Below are 17383 nucleotides of genomic sequence, written 5' to 3' on the forward strand. Positions count from 1 at the left end.
CATTTTCAGGAGGGATTTTTTCAGGTGGGGGGATCTGAAAAGGGGGCTAAGTGGGAGGATCAATTCATGGAGGATTTTTTATCAGGGAAGTGATATTTCTATGAAGGGGGCACCAGATTTCCCATTATTATTTAAAAAAGATCACAAATTGAATAAAAAACAAGTTTTTTCAACTGAAACTAAGGAGCAAAATTAAAACTTAAAACGAACAGAAATTATTACGTATATGAGGGGGGTCCTCCCCTAGTCAGTACTTTACTCTTAACACTAAAGTTTTTTTTATTACTTTCAAAAGATCTATCTATTCTAATTAAACGACCTTTGTGATTCAGGGGTTTGTGATTCGAGCAAAATTTGAATAAATTAAGGAGGGAGGCTACCCTTTCATAAATGGAATAATTTCTGATCGATTTTTATTTTAATGTTGCTCCTTACCTACAGTTAATTTTTTTTTAATTTATGATCATTTTTGAAATAATACCGGTTAATTTGGCTAACCTTGCTTGACCCCCCCCCCACTCCCCTTCACGATAAATGTCATCGTAGAAATTCCCTCCAACATGAAACAAACCCTTTCCCTGTAAAATTTCCTCTTTACTGATCCATCCTCCCTAAACCCCCCTCAAAACTTCCTAGTAAAATTTCCTGCAGACGATTCAGTCGAAAAATTCTCCTTAGCATACTTTCATTTGAAGAAGACTTTAATTTTTAATTATTTTCTCGATAGCTTCAGATATCCCCCTTCCATGGAAATTTTTTCCCGGTAATCTAAACACGCTGAATAAAACCCCCGGATAATTCCCCAGAACATTTCCACATGTAAAATTGAGTTGGCAAAGAGAAACTAAGACTAATAAAAAGAATTTCGTCTAGATATTCTGTCAAATCTACCCAGTGTTCAATTTCCCCTGAAAAGTCCTCCCCCCCCCCCCGAAAATTCCCTCCCCGTGGAAAACTCCGCTTATGGAAACCCAGACCAAGCAGAAACCCCCCCCCCCCCAAAAAAAAAATGTCTATATATTTCCAATAGCAAATACTATACGTAGCCTAAACAATGGGCAATTTTGATATCATACAGGCTTCTCCCCACGGACTCTGGGGGGTCATGTTATCCCTAAAGACATAGTAATTGGGTCTTTTAACTATGCTATAAAAAATGACTATCTCAAAATTTTGATCGGACAACTTTGAGAAAGAAAGGCGTATGGAAGGTGGGCTAGTTGTCCTTGAACGTTTTTGTCAGAGGCAACGCTGTAGCGTTGCCTATAGTGAAGGCTATACGGCCCCGATGTCTTTTAATTATTTATTTATTTATTTATTTATTTTTCAGAGGCACTTCACACAGAAGGGGTCATTGCATAAACTTCGGAGGGGGCTCATTCGATTTGAATTTGGAAGTTCTGGTGCCCTTTTAAGAAATAAAAGTGATGAGAGGGCAACTAGCCTCCCCCCCCCCCACACCATTTTTTCCCAAATGCATCCGATAAAATTTTGAGATAGCCATTTTGTCAAAAATAGTTCAAAGATCATATAAAAAAACTACGATGTAGACACAATCCCCCAGGGCCTGGAGGCAGGCGTTGTAAATTATGTCCTGCGAGTAAATATGGTTCTTGTGGAAGGAGTGCTCTTACAAACTTCAGTGAGGGCTCGTTTGATAGGAAATTGAAAGTTCTAGTTCAATTTTTAAGAGTCAAAAGAAATCGGAGGGCAACAAGCTCCCCCCAAGCCGTTTTTCCCAAATACATCTGATAAAAATTTTGAGATATCCATTATGATAGAAATACTTCAAAGATCATATAACAAAAACTCTTGTATCGACAGCCCCCCCCAGGGCCCGGGGGCAGGCATTATAAGTTATGCCCTGAGGGCATAAATGGTTCTTATGGAAGAGACGTTCGCATAAGCTTCAGAAAGGGCTCATTTGATTAGAAATTGAAAGTTCTAGTTCACTTTTTAAGACTCACAAGAGGTCAGAGGGCGATATAAATTTCGAGATAGCCCTTTTTCAAAATAGTTCAAAGATCGTATAATGAAAACTCTAGAGTCAACACAACACTCCAGGGCCCGGGAGGCAGGCCTTGTAAGTTATTCCCTGGGGGTTTACATGTTTCTTATGGAAGGCCTCGTAAAAACTTCAAAGAGGGCTCATTTTATTGGAAATTGAAAGTTCTAGTTCATTTTTTGAGAGTCAAAAGAGATTGGAGGGGAACTAGACCCCCAACGCCCCTTTTTCCCAAATGCATCCGAAAAAAACTTTGAGATAGCCATTTTGTTGAAAACAGATAACAAAAATTCAAATGTCAACAAAACCCCCTGGACCTGGGGGCAGGTATTGTAAGTTATGCCCTCGGGGCATATATGGTACTTACGAAACATTAAGCAAGAAAAACGGGTTTTAATTTTGATAAAGCAGTGAATCAAAATTAAAACCCGTTTTTCCTTCTTAATTTTTCCTAAATGGAAAAGCAGTGTGATCTAAGAAATTATTTATTTAGGGTACTTATGAAAGGGATGATCGTATAAACTTCAGGGAGGGCACCCTTTATTGGAAATAGAATGTTCAAGTTCACTTTATAAGAGTCAAAAGATATTTGAGGGCAACTAGCCCCCCCCTCTCCCAAGCCTTATTCCCTAGATCCATCCGATAACCATTCTGAGATAGCCATTTTTTTATAAGTAATTCAAAGGTCAGATAAGAAAGACACCGGTGTTAATACAACCCCCCCCCCGGGCCGGGGGGCAGGCGATGTAAGCTATTCCCTGGGGGCAAATATGGTTCTTATGGAAGGGATGCTCGTATAAACTTCAGAGAGGGCTCATTTGAATGGAAATTGAAAGTTCTAGTTCAAATTTTAAGAGTCAAAAGTGATCAGAAGGCAACTACCCCCCCCCCCCACGCCTTTTTTTCCCAAATCAATCCAAAACGAATTTTGAGCCATTTTTTTAAATAGTTCAAAGGTCAGATAACAAAAACTCCGTTGTCGACACAATCCCCCAGGGACCGGGGGTAGGCATTGTATGTCCATGGGGCATATATGGTTCTTATGAAAGGTATGCTCGCATAAAGTTCAGAGAGAGCTCATTTGATTGGAAACTGAAAGTTCTAGTTCACTTTTCAAGAGTTGAAAGAGCTCCAAGGGCAACAAGTCTCTCTACGCCTTTTTTTTCTCAAACCCATCCGATAACAATTTTGAGATAGCCATTTTGTTAAAAATAGTCCAAAGTTCAAACTAGAAAAAGTCAAGTTTTGACGTAACCCCCCAAGGCCAGGGGGTAGGCGTTATAAGTTATGCGGTGGAGGCGTATATGGTTCTTATGGAAGGGATGCTCGTATAAACTATGGAGAGGGCTCATTTGATTGGAAATTGAAAGTTCTAGCTAACTTTTAAAAGAGAAAAGAGAAACGAGGGCAACTAGCCCTACCCCTAGTCCTTTTCCCCTAAACCCATCCGATACAAATTTTGATATAGCCATTTTTTTTTAATAGTCCTCACATCAGTTAGGAAAAACTCTGGGAATTGACACAGCCCCCCAGAGCTAGGGAGCAAGTGTTTTAATTTATGCCCCAGAGGCGTATAAGGTATTTATGTAAGGGGTTGGTCGTAAGATAAACTTTGAAGGGGGATCATTTGATTGGAAATTGAAAGTTGTAGTTACCTTATTATCTGTCAAAAGTTTATGGAGGGCATCTATCCCTCCCTGACACAAATACCCTCTTTTCCTCAAATGCATCAAATGCAAATTTTGAGATAGCCAATTTGTTTGAATTAGTCCAACGATGAGATTACAAAAACTTCGTTGTCAGCATACCCCCCCCCCCAGAGACAAAAGAAGGGTTGTAACTTATGCCGCGGGGGCATATAAGGTTTTTATGGAAAAGATGGCCGTATAAACTTTGAAGGAAAGTCAAATGATTAGAAATTGAAAGTTGTAATTCACCTTTTAAGAGTCAGCAGCGATCTGATGGTGACTAGCCCCTTCCCTCCTATCCCCTCCCTCCCAACCTTCTTTTCTCTAAATGCGTCGAATTGAAACTCCAGGGATAAAACAGCCCCCCCCCCACAGAATCCGGGGGCAAGTGTAGTAAAATTTGTCCTGGGGTCCATGGTTCTTATGGGAGGGATGGTCGTATAATCTTCGGAGGGGGCTTATTCCATTTTAAATCAAAATTTATAATGCCCTTCTCAAGAGTTAAAAGTGATTGGAGGGCAACTAGCCCCCCCAGGGCCCTTTATCCCCAAATGCATCCAATCAAAATTTGGAGATAGCCATTTTGTTCAAAATAGTTCAAGAGCAAAATAAGTATACTTCAGGGGTTAATCCACCCCCTCCGTCCCGGGGAAATGGTTCTGAGTTACGGAACTTAATTATTGTAACTTTGATACTTTGTTTAGTTTGAAACTTTGATTTAGTAATTTACGTGGTATCTTTGATTGACGGTGCAAGGACTGTAAGTTGTTCAAGTCGCTTATTGTTGCTTTGATACTTTATTTACTTTGATACCTTGTTAACTTTGATCCTTCTTTACTTTGGTACTTTTCAAATAAGGAGTTTTTTTAAACTTAGAAATTTTTGCAATCAAAAAACGAATAAAAATTAATTAAAAAAACTTTGAACGTTTTTTTCCCCAATTCATTCCAAAGAAATCAGGGTGTACTGCCTGTTTTCCAAACGGTAAAAGTATCATTCTCTTACTTAAATAATCAATTCTCTTACTTAGAATTATTATTCTCTTTCTTAAGTGGCTACAGAGTTCTGCAAAATTAGTTTACCTTTTTTTATTACAATAATTGAGACAACAGAATTCAAAGCCAAGTGAGAACTGGATTAAGGATTGGTTGTTAGACCGAGGTCGTCATCAGGGAGTATGGGCTATGTACTTCAAATGAATGGTGTCTTCACTACAAACAAGATTATGGCTACTGCCCGTTTCCCTAACGGTAAAAGTATCATTATCTAACTTAAATAGCCAATTCTGTTACTTAGAATTATCATTCTCTTACTTAAGTGGCTACAAAGTTCTGAAAAGTAGTTTACCTTTTTTATAATTGGGAGAACATAATTCAAACACAAGTGAGAATTGGAATAAGGTTTGTTTGTCGTTTTCAGAGGGTAGGGGCTATGTACTTCTACTGAATGGTGTCTTCACTACAAACAAAAGTATGGTTACAGCCCGTTTGGTTAAAGAGTAGGCTTAAAGTGCCAATGACGCAGTACGTTTTAGACTTTTACAGTGAAAGGAGGCAAAACCCAAATTCATCTTTGCAGAGATTTTTGTTTGGTTCAAGCTGGATTTGTATATCCAATTTAAGTTTCACTCGTTTTTACTCATTTATATTAGTAACTATTGTTTGTTTGTTTGCTATGATTGTTTATTTAATTTCTGTTCGTTTTGGGTTTCATTTATTCTTTAATTGTAATTTCTGGTTGCTTTGAGTTTGAGTTATTGTAGGTTTGTATTTCTTCTAATCTTAAGTTTAATATGGCCTTTACTTTTCATTAGAAAACTTCTTTTTCGTTAAGTTTTTTTTAAATTAATCACTTAAAAAAGGGCATTAGAACTTTTAATTTCCGTTCGAATGCACCATCTCCTGATCTTCTAGGATACGATAACCTCTGGAAAAAAACAACGAAAAAACATGTATCGTGATCTTTCTTATGGCAAAAATGCAATAATCCCCATTTTTGAATACAGAAGCTTGAAACTTCTACAATAGGGTTTTCTGATGCGCTGAATCTGATAATGTAATTTTCTTTAAAATTCCTTAAGTTATAGGGGGTGTTTCCCCCTTTTTTGAAATCAGGCAAATTTTTTCAGACTCGTAACTTCTGAAGGGTAACATTAAACATGGTGAATTGTACACATTTGGAATCAGCATCTTAAGCTAATTCCTTTGAAGTATTTATTGATATCAAAATTCCGCGTTTTAGAGTTTCGGTAACTATTGAGCCGAGTAGCTCCTTATTTACAGTTTATTAGGGCGAACTGTTTGATTGCTAGTGCTTAAAACTTTTCTTGGTCCAACAGTTCGTGGTAACAAACTGAAATTAATGATCGACCCGGCTGAATAGTAACCGAAACTCTAAAAAACAGAATTTTAATACAAATAGATACATCCAAAGAATGAATTTTTATGCTGATTTCAAATATATAAGTTTTATTAAGTTTGTTGCTACGCATCAAAAGTTACGTGTCTGAGAAAATTTGCCTTATTTTTGAAAAAAAGGAGGAAACATCTAAAAATCATTGAACCATAATCAAAATCACACCATCAGATTTAACAACGTATCAGAAAACCCTAATATAGAGGTTTCGAGCTCCTATCTGAAAAAATTTGGAATTTTCTATTTTTTGCCAGAAGAAAGATCACGGATACGCGTTTATTTATTGTTTTATTTTCCAGGGTTGATCGTATTAACCCAGTGTTCATAGAATATCGCGAGAGGGCTCATTTGAACAGAAATTAAAAGTTCAATAAATCAATCAATTTATTCAATTAATAAACTCAACAAAATACACTTCAATATAAACTCCCCCGTAAGGCTCTATGGCCAGGAAAAAAACAGGGGAGAAACAAAAATGAAACAAATACAAGTATTTTGAATATAATGCATTGCATTTCTACCTTTCAAAGACTCAACACACACACACACACAAAACAAAACAAAGAAGAGAAAAAAAAACAATAATTAAAAGACCCAAACAAAAGCAATTTTATGAGACCCCACCCCAAAAAAAAAAGAAAAAAAAAGAGGATGTTGGACAATCCAATAAAATAAAACAAATTCCAGATATATATTTGAAACCAAACCACAAAAAAAAAAAAATATTATACAAACTCAAAACCCCTCACAACAAATGTTTCCAACCCAGGCTAGTGTCCCCCCCCCCAAAATAATAATAATAAAAATTAACAAAAATATAATAAAACATGAAAAATCAAGACATTAAAAATTTCTTAAGATTCTTTTGAAAGTAGCAAACGAGTGACATTCTTGAGCTGACTCAGGTAGGCTATTCCAAACGATATGACAAGCAGTTAATGGATAAAAGTCAGACCTCACCGATGGATTAAATAAAATATTAATATTCCTAGAATTACGAAGATGAAGCGAAGACCTATCAGTGACGAAAGAAGGAGTAGTTTGAAGGGCTGTGGGAACATCACAATGAATTTGATGAAAAGTGAAAGATGCACACGAAAGAGTGTAGAGAGACTGCAAATCATGTAATAGGCTAGTTGGGTTAGTTGTAGAACAATTTGTTTCCTGTACAAGCCTTTTTGCCTTATCACATAACTTAGAAAGTGGTTTCAAAAAAGAAGAGAAAGTTGACATCCATATTGTAGGGCAATAAGAGACGTAGGACTGAACTAAGCAATGGAACAGAATTGTTAAAACTGATCCAGGAAACATGTGTTTTAGCTTCCGCAAAATTCCAAGACTCCTTGAGATCTTCATATTAATTAGTCCAATATGATGCTTGAATGAAAGGTTTTCATCGGGAAGAGTACCGAGAAATCGGACATATCGTTCCTTAGGTCTACTAAGAGAGCCACTTGAAAGCTGTATATTAGATAACTCAGAGCACGCCAGAAAAATGCGGGAAAAAAAAATAAAAAACTTGACTTAGGAACACTTAGGGCAAGGCAATTTGTATCAAACCAAAGAACGACTCTCTCAAAAAGGTCAACTAATTTGGAAACATCTCAGACTCAGTTCCTACTACAGTACCAATGGTACTGTCATCAGTGAAAGCAACGAGAGTGTCTACATCCTACGAAAAGAATGGATTTTTGTTTAGTATTGAAAGGTTCAGGATGAAATAGGCGACAGCAAACTGTAGTTTTTTGATTCATAACCGCAGCTATAAGGTCATTAACATAGATAAAAACAAAAACGGTCCAAGAACAGAACCTTGAGGAACACCAAACTCAACTTCAGACGAAAAGTGGGAAAGGGAATCTACGGAGATAGTTCTACCTGACAAATAGGAATCAAGCCAAGCATGAGCCTGTCCTCTTACACCATTGTGTGATAGCTTATACAGCAGAATCTCATGAGTTAAAGAATCAAAAGCCTTACGGACATCTAGGAATATAGCTGCAGGAATCAGACCAGAGTCAAGCACGGTGTGGAGAAATTTTAAAAGAGCTGCACACGCATGCTCCGTAGAAAGTTTAGCTCGGAAGCCAAACTGAAAATCATGAAAAAATCTTTTAGCCTCTAAAAAAGCAAGTAGACAGGAAAGCTTGGCCTTTTCACAAATTTTGCTAAAAACAGACAGCAAAGATATAGAGCGATATTTGGCTGGGTCACTTCTTGGTCCACCTTTATATGAAACAATAACTCTAGCTCGCTTAAGAGAACTGGGGAAAATCCCATTTTCAAAAGAAAGATTTATAAGCTTTGTCAATGGAGAAATAATTGAAAGAAGAATGAACTTAACTACCATAGTTGGAATACAGTCAGGGCCAGACGACGAAGAACCCTTCAAGCTATTTACAATCCTGGTTACTTCAACATATCAGAAGCTGGATATAACACAATTGATTTGAGATAAGGCGGACCAAGATATGATTTGTAATCTGGCTGTGATTGTGAAGACCTGATTGAAAAAGCAATGATTTTCCCAATATTGGGAAAATATGATGTAAATGCTTCTTGAACAGATAGAATACCCTCAACAACTACAAGACTTGGAGGGATCGAAGTAGCCGGAGAAGAACGTCTGAGGACGGAATTGATCACTTGCCAAGTTTTTAGAATATCTTTCCCATAATCCGCGAATTTTTTGGAATAATAAAGGAATTTAGCCTTCCGGCATAAAGAATTTAAAACATTCCTGTTGAGTTTGAATTGCTGAAGACGTGCAGCATTCAAAGATGGCTTTGCTGACTTAAAAGCTTTCCAGAGATTATGTTTTCTTCTCCAACTCTTTAGAAGACCAGGGGTCATCCATGGGTTAAGATGGATAGATATTTTTGACCGTGAAGTAGAGGAGGACATAGCACATACGTCAAAAATAGACTCCTGTACTGACTCATAAAAGGAATCAAACTTCGAACAAAAATCATTATCCTCACCAAAAATATTCCATGTCCTCTTAGCTAAATGGGATCTAATGCGGATCAATTCATTCAAACCAAACCTAAAAGAAGCTGAAGCAGATGCTTTAATGTCCTTATTCAATGTTTTATCAAGGTTAAAACTGGAAAATACATGATAACGGTCTGAAGTATCACTTACTACAACAGAATTCCGAACCAAATTAAGAGACGAAAAAATGTTATCAATTAAAGAGGCTGACGTATCAGTTACACGTGTTGGAATACATGTTGTTGGTAGAACCCCAGCAGTGAGCATATCTGAGAGAAAATCCACCGTAGTAGAGGAAGTCATGTCAATTAGATTTAAGTTAAAGTCTCCCATTATTACAGGTTCACATGGACGTCTGTCTATTAAATCCAAGACTTCAGCAAGGACCTGAAGAAAAGAAGGGACGGATCCACTGGGTGATTTATAAACATCACAAATTATCAAAACCTTATTTTTAATTTGATTTCAATAAACTGGGATTCAAAAACCCCTTCGTCATTCCTTGACAGATCACTCCTAACAGTATAGGGAAGAAGATCAGAAATATATATTACTAGTCCACCCTTTGCCATCCTTCTGCGATTTAGTATCTCCATTTTGTAACCGGGTATATTTAAAAGCATTTCATTGCTAGAATTAAGAAAAGTCTCACACAATCCGATAACATCGGGTCGCCCATCAATAACTATCTGCCTCAACTGATCAATCGATGAGCATAGACCCTGAGTATTGAGTTAAAGGACCAAAAATGATCATCTCGTCTAGTAGCCCACTTTAAATCAGAAACATACTTACTATTAATTGATTGGGAAGTATTTAGGGAATTTCTTTTAATTTGACCAATAGAATTATTAATGATACTCAAAACATCTAAGGGGTTTCTTTGTAATTGAATTAAACGCCCATCAAGGGAGTAAAAATCCCCAGAGCCTGAGTTAGAAAAATTACTAAAACTTAAGGAGACTGTGTATCAAACCTGCGCCACAACACACACAAAATAGAATAAATAATAAAATTAACCAAGAGGCTATAAATAACAACAAAAATAAATATAAATAAATCAATAAAATCACAATAATTATACCAATAAGTAAGATACATATACATTTGAATTACTGAACAAATTAATAATAATAATTTCAGATAAATTTAGTGACTTTCTTAAATCATTAATCATACTACTCAGTTCCTGAAATAAAAAAAAATAAAAAAAAAATATAACGCTAAAGATCCACTGCATTAATGTACCCATGAGACTAATACAAGTAAAATCATTTTCAAGATAACAAAGGATTAAAATCCCAAACTGACGCAATGACTTGTGAGAACAGGCATGTAACAAAAAAGAATAATTATTGAAATCCATAAATTTCATTAAGGTTAATTGGAACGAAAGTAAATCATTAGACAGATACGCACAAAGAAAAAAAATAAGCAAAAGATAAATAAAATACGCTGAATATATGAATGGTAAGATACTAAACTTATCTTAAAAAAAAACACACAAAAAAAAACTTATTCTTAAACACAGTCGGCTAGAGTAAGAATTTTTCTAGTGACACTTTCACCGTTAGGCCTTGCCAAAATTTGCCCACGATCAGTCCAAACATTTCTATGTCCAAATGTGTCTTAAGCAGCATATAGGATCTCACGTCGCCTCTTTGTCCATGCTTCCGATAGGAAAATTCCACTTGAAGCTAACATGGCTTTTGCTTTGAAGGCTTTCTTCGCTATATCGCTATTCACAAATTTAACTAAAACAGGAGTGACTTTGTCGTTTAGGGAAGCATCGGTTAAAGCAGCAGATATTTTGAATCTGTAGATATTCCTAATTTGGACAACATTAATTTCAGTCCGGTTCATTTTGGTTACAAAAACTTGCAGGATTGTTGGTTGGAGGTAAGATCCGGACTGCTGCTTAAAACCATGCAAAATTAGCGAATCAAGCAGCACTTCTTGTTCAAATGAATCTAGTTTCATCTCAATTTTCATGATTTTCTCTTCCTGATTTATAATTTGGTTGCGAAGAGTTTCCAGCGATTGTTTAATTTTTTAAATTTTGGTTGATAATCAAGAGTAATCGCGTCATATATTTGACAAATAATGTCGTGGGATGACTGGCGGAAGGAATCAGCATCCGAAAACCTTTTATTAACCTTTTTAGTTATATTTTGCATTAACTCTCGCTTAGTTTTTTCCAGGTCAAGTTCTGTAGAAGTTATTTTATCCATCAACGAAGCACATTCTCCTGTATTAGATTCCTTAATTGTTAATGCATTATATGTCTTGGAAAGGGATTTATAAATATCGGGCGAATTTTTCAATTCCTCAAATGCAGCCTTTACACCTGCAGTCTGTTTTGTTGAAGTTCGGCTAACGCTTGGATTATATTCTGCCAAGTTGGCTTCAACAAGTCTGTATTCATCATGTGTCCCATAGCAAAATACTAAATATGATGGCTTTCCTTTGCTATCCTTGGACACTTTTAGTATCTTTACTGGCCAATGAGGATAATTTTTGAAGTTAGCTAACGCGATATCAAACTCTTTAAATGCAGGCATTTCCTATTTAGGAGAGGACAAAAGTAAAAGCAACTTATCTTTATGTAAGTTAAGAACCTTAATGAAAAATTTAGTTGAAATAATGTTCCAAAGATTCCATAATATAAATCCGAAATAATCTATAAAATCCACTAATATCAGTCTATTTCATGTGCCTTGTGCCCTTACTATTTCTTGTGTTCTTGTGCCCGTATTAAGTGACGAAAAAAAATTGGAGGACAACTAGGCCCCCCCCCCACGCTCATTCTTATCCCAAAGTCAACTGATCAAAATTTTAACATAGCCATTTTTTCAGCATAGTCCAAAAATCTATAACTATGTCTTTGAGGATGACTTAATCCCCACAGTCCCCGGAGGAAGGGCTGCAGGTTGTGAACTTTGCCCGTTGTATACACATACTATTGGTTATTAGGATGAAGACAGATGTTTTCAGGGGGATTTTTCTGGTGGGGGTCGGGGGGGGGGAACATTATATGGGAGGATCTTTCAAAGGAGTAATTTTTCTTGGGTGAAGGAAATTTTTGATGAAGGGGGTGCTAGATTCCCCAGCATTATTTAAAAAACGATAATAAATTAGATAAAAAAAAGTTGTTTTAACTAAAAGTAAGGAGTGATTAAAATTTAAAACGAAAAAAAATTATTCCGTATATGAAAGGGGCTGTCCCCTCCTCAACGTCCTGCTCTTTACGCTAAAGTTTAACTCTTTCTCATATCTCTACTTTTTTAACAATAAAAAACTTTAGCGTAAAGAGTGAGGCGTTGAAGAGGGGACACCTCTTTTCCTATACCGAAAAATTTCTGTTCGTTTTAAGTTTTAATGTCGCTCCTTACTTTCACTTAATATTTTTTTATTTAATACCGAAAAAGAGGTATAGCTTAAAAGTGAAATGAATGCTCCGATTCAGTGGGTCTTTATTTTTCGTTGTTTTAACTCAAATCCAGTTTGTTTGTTTGTTTAAGCAGTTTTTTTGTGAAACGAGTCACAGCTCTAAACTCAACACCGTGTAGAGGTGTGTTAGCTTCTATTTAGTCTGTTTTCAATTCAAATTGCAAAATGTAGACTAGGTTGTTCTTATGTTGATCTGTAAATACAGTTCTAAAGATATGTTTTTTATTCTATTTACAGATTACATGGATTGATCTTCTATTTTATTCAGCAACAGAATATTATGTCACAATATTTGGCAAGGAATCATTTTCTAAGTATACCAACATGCAGACATTGTTTAAGAAAGTCAAAGAGATACCTCAAATTGCTGCATATCTCAGTAATAGAAAGGAAACTATTTTATAATATATATTTATTACATAAATATAGACATAACATCCCTATTTATCTGTTTATGTTCTTTCGAGTTGCCAGGTTTATTGGAAAAAATAGCTTAATATATGTTAGGCAATGACTAGTATATGTAATTCATATTGCAAAATAAAAAGAAAATCACAAAAACAAGTTACCAGTGTACACTAACATCTGTGAATAGTGACTAAAGCCCTAGAAAATATATTATTTAGGAAAAAAAATATTCATAAGAAAACTTAAATAATGATAATATTAACCATTGAATGCTACATTGAAAGCTACAAGTTTACACTAACATCTGTGAATAGTGACTAAAGCCCTAAAAAACATATTATTTCGGAAAAAACAATATTCATAAAAAAAACTTAAATAATGATAATATTAACCATTGAATGCTACATTGAAAGCTACAAGTGTACACTAACATCTATGAAAAGTGACTAAAGCCCTAAAAAACATATTATTTTGGAAAAAACAATATTAATAAAAAAACTTAAATAATGATAATATTAACCATTGAATGCTAGATTGAAAGCTACAAGTGTACACTAACATCTGTGAATAGTGACTAAAGCCCTAAAAAACATATTATTTCGGAAAAAAAATATTCATAAAAAAACTTAAATAATGATAATATTAACCATTGAATGCTACATTGAAAGCTACAAGTTTACACTAACATCTGTGAATAGTGACTAAAGCCCTAAAAAACATATTATTTCGGAAAAAAAATATTCATAAAAAAACTTAAATAATGCTACAAGTTTACACTAACATCTGTGAATAGTGACTAAAGCCCTAAATTTCTAACATTATTTCTCAGCTTTCAAGTAGCCGTACAGTTGATGGTTTTGGTTTGAGCTGTAATGTTCTTAAAAAAATTGGTCAGTTTGTTTCTAACCCCATCTCACACATAACTAACCTCTCTCTTTCTTCTGGTGTTTTTCCTCACTTATTTAAGGTTGCTAATGTTGTACCTTTGTTTAAAAAAGGTGATTCATCTTTAATTGCAAACTATAGACCTATTTCTCTCCTTCCTGTAATCTCTAAGGTTGTTGAAAAAGTATTGTATTGTAGACTCTCTTCATTTGTATTTAGTACTAATACGACTGCAGGTAATTCTCTCATAACTAACCATCAGTATGGCTTTCGTCCCAGTTTCTCTACCTTGCATGCACTTTCAGATGCAACAGAGTTTATGCGTGTTAATCTTGACAAGGGCTTGTGTGTTTTGGGTCTATTTCTTGACTTTTCAAAGGCATTTGATATGGTCGTTCACTCTGTTCTTTTGTCTAAATTATCTTCATTTGGAGTGCATGGAGTCCCACTTGAATGGTTTAGGTCTTACCTCTCAGGGAGATCTCAGTATGTTTCGGTTAATGGTACTTCTTCCTCTTCCTTGCCTTTTGTGAAAGGTGTCCCACAGGGCTCTGTGCTTGGACCACTTTTGTTTTTAATTTATATTAATGATCTTGTTGATGGTCTTCATCCCCTTGTGCACCCTATACTTTTGGCTGATGACAGTAACTTCTTCATTGCTGCAGTGGACCTGCCATCTGCCATTTCCCTAGCTCAAGGTCTTCTTGATAAAGTAAAAGATTGGTGCTGGTCAAATGGTATGACTCTCAACAGCCAAAAAAGTGCCATTGTACACTTTAGAACCAGTTATCGTATGAGAGACGCAGGGAAACCAACCATCCTGACTTATGGGAATGATATTATACCGCAAGCTACTATAGTGAAATTTCTTGGTGTGTATCTTGACTGTTTTCTTTCTTTGAAACCCCATATAACTCATACCCGTTCCCTTGTCCTCTGCCAATCTTCAATGTTATACAGGGTTAACTCATTTCTTCCCCCTGATGTTATGCTTTCTCTTTATTATGCTTTTATTTTTCCTTACCTTTCTTATTGCTGTTCTGTCTGGGGTAGTACTAATAAATCTCTTCTCTGCTCACTTCAAAGAGCCCAAAATAGGGCAGTGAAGGCTACTTTTCTTCTTACTCGTTTTTACCCTTCCTCTGATCTTTATAATGATACTGGAATAGCTCCGCTGGATCGTATTGTGGGTAAAAGTTACCTTTATTTAGCACATTCTGCATTTCTAGGTAGACTCCCACCATCTCTGCAGCAGTTTTTCTTTCTGTCAGGCTCAGGCAGGTACTCTTCTTTTTTACGTAGCTCTTATCGCAGGTTCATTTTACCTAAGCGATCATCGACAGCAGGTCAGAGGTCTCCTGTTTATCAATCTATTTTACTATGGAACTCCATCCCTCCTCATGTCCCTCTATCTCTTTCTGCAAAGGCACTTTCTCGCTGGGTATTTCCAGTATAGTATTTTCCCCCTTTTTTCTTCATATTTTGCATTCTATCCACATTTATGTCTTTTTTTTCTTTTTTTTTTTTTTTAATTCAATATATTTCAAATAATTCTCCTTTTTTCTCCTATTATTTCTCCTATTTTCATAAATGTCTCTTATCTAATTTTTTTTTTTTTTTTTTTTTTTTTTCTAGTGCTTTATAATAGTGTCTTATTTGTTTTGTTGGCCCTGTACAAGCTTAGCTTCTTGGGCGTGTTTAAATTTTAAGTTTGTAATTGTATTGTTTTTTTTTTTTAGTATTAATAAGTTGATTGATTGATTGATTGATTGATTGAATGCTACATTGAAAGCTACAAGTTTACACTAACATCTGTGAATAGTGACTAAAGCCTTAAAAAACTTATTATTTCGGAAAAAACAATATTCATAAAAAAAACTTAAATAAGGATAATATTAACCATTGAATGCTACATTGAAAGCTACAAGTGTACGCTAACATCTGTGAATAGTGACTAAAGTCCTAAAAAACATATTATTTCGGAAAAGAATATTCATAAAAAAACTTAAATAATGACAATATTAACCATTGAATGCTACATTGAAAGCTACAAGTTTACACTAACATCTGTGAACAGTGACTAAAGCCCAAAAAAATATATTTTTTTGGAAAAAACAATATTTATGAAAAACTTAAATAATGATAATATTAACCATTGAATGCTACATTGAAAGCTATAAGTGTACACTAACATCTGTGAATAGTGACTAAAGCCCTAAAAAACATTATTTCGAAAAAAAAATATTCATAAAAAAAACTTAAATAATGATAATATTAACCATTGAATGCTACATTGAAAGCTACAAGTTTACACTAACATCTGTGAATAGTGACTAAAGCCCTAAAAAACATAATATTTCGGAAAAAACAATATTCATAAAAAACTTAAATAATGATAATATTAACCATTGAATGCTACATTGAAAGCTACAAGTGTACACTAACATCTGTGAATAGTGACTAAAGCCATAAAAAACATATTATTTCGGAAAAAAAATATTCATAAAAAAACTTAAATAATGATAATATTAACAATTGAATGATAACGTATAATGCTAACATTAATTTTAAAGCTTTATTTAACCAAGTTGGTTCATATAATGTTTCATAAAATTGTGCAGCTTGATGTATATTTGCGCATCAGCTATGGTAAGTCATTCTGATGGTAAGTCATTCTTTAGGTTTAGGTTTGGCCTGATGCATCGAAAAGTGCATTTTAATGCCCAAATGGTCTAACTTCACCCTGGAAGTAAGTAGTAATTTATTCATTGTATCCATTCATTAGAACTAAGCCTGAATAAGTGATGTGGAATAATAGCTTTCTTCCTTAACAAAGTGTTTTCTTTTGCAACAAAAAAAATCCATTTATATCTGTACTGGTACACGAGGTGGAGAATTGGAGGGGGAACAATTCTTCAGCACCGTTTAGAAATTCACTAAAAGAGGGAGATATATGATACCAGGAATTTAGTTTCTTTTAGACGTTTAATTGGAAATGTTCGGTTTTGTTTTTATTTTTTGTGTTTATATTACACAGTTGGTGAAAATAAACTTTAAGAAAACAGTGACATGTTTTAATACTGTTCGAGACTTTAAGAAAGGAGTATATATACACTATATTAGTATATATTTAATATGTCAATAGCTCTTCGTCAAGAATTCTAAATCCTAGAATAGCAGGCTCTAAATGCACATCAGATCCCTTAATAACATTAAGCAAAAAAAAACAAGTTTTTTTAACTGAAAGTAAGGAGCGACATTAAAACTTAAAACGAACAGAATTTATTCCGTATATGAAAGGGGCTGTCCCATCCTCAACGCCTCGCTCTTTACGCTAAAGTTTTTTATTGTTTTAATAAAAAGTTGTGAGAAAGAGTCTAACCTTAGCGTAAAGAACGAGGCGTTGAGGAGGGTTTTTTTTGGTTAATTTTTGAACGTTTGTGAATTAATGCAGGTTTTTATTTTGGCTCCTTAATCACAAAGGCCGTTAATTAGAATAAATAGCTCTTATGAAAGTACTAAAAAATCTTTGGCTTAA

At 34.9% G+C, this 17383-nt stretch overlaps 1 protein-coding gene across 1 annotated transcript in view; it reads left to right on the top strand.

Moving 5' to 3' along the window:
• Nucleotides 1–12995, top strand: part of LOC148953592 (hematopoietic prostaglandin D synthase-like) — a 30254-nt gene extending 17259 nt beyond the window's left edge. The window contains exon 4 of the mRNA XM_089087751.1: nucleotides 12790–12995. Within this exon, the coding sequence (XP_088943877.1) occupies nucleotides 12790–12957 (168 nt within the window). The 3' untranslated portion in view covers nucleotides 12958–12995. The remainder of the gene's footprint in view (nucleotides 1–12789) is intronic.
• Nucleotides 12996–17383: the final 4388 nt, after the last annotated feature.

Source organism: Artemia sp. Qi Xiang Cuo, chromosome 4 (assembly GCF_049724085.1).
Source record: "Artemia sp. Qi Xiang Cuo chromosome 4, ASM4972408v1, whole genome shotgun sequence".
Classification (NCBI taxonomy): Eukaryota; Metazoa; Arthropoda; class Branchiopoda; order Anostraca; family Artemiidae; genus Artemia; species Artemia sp. Qi Xiang Cuo.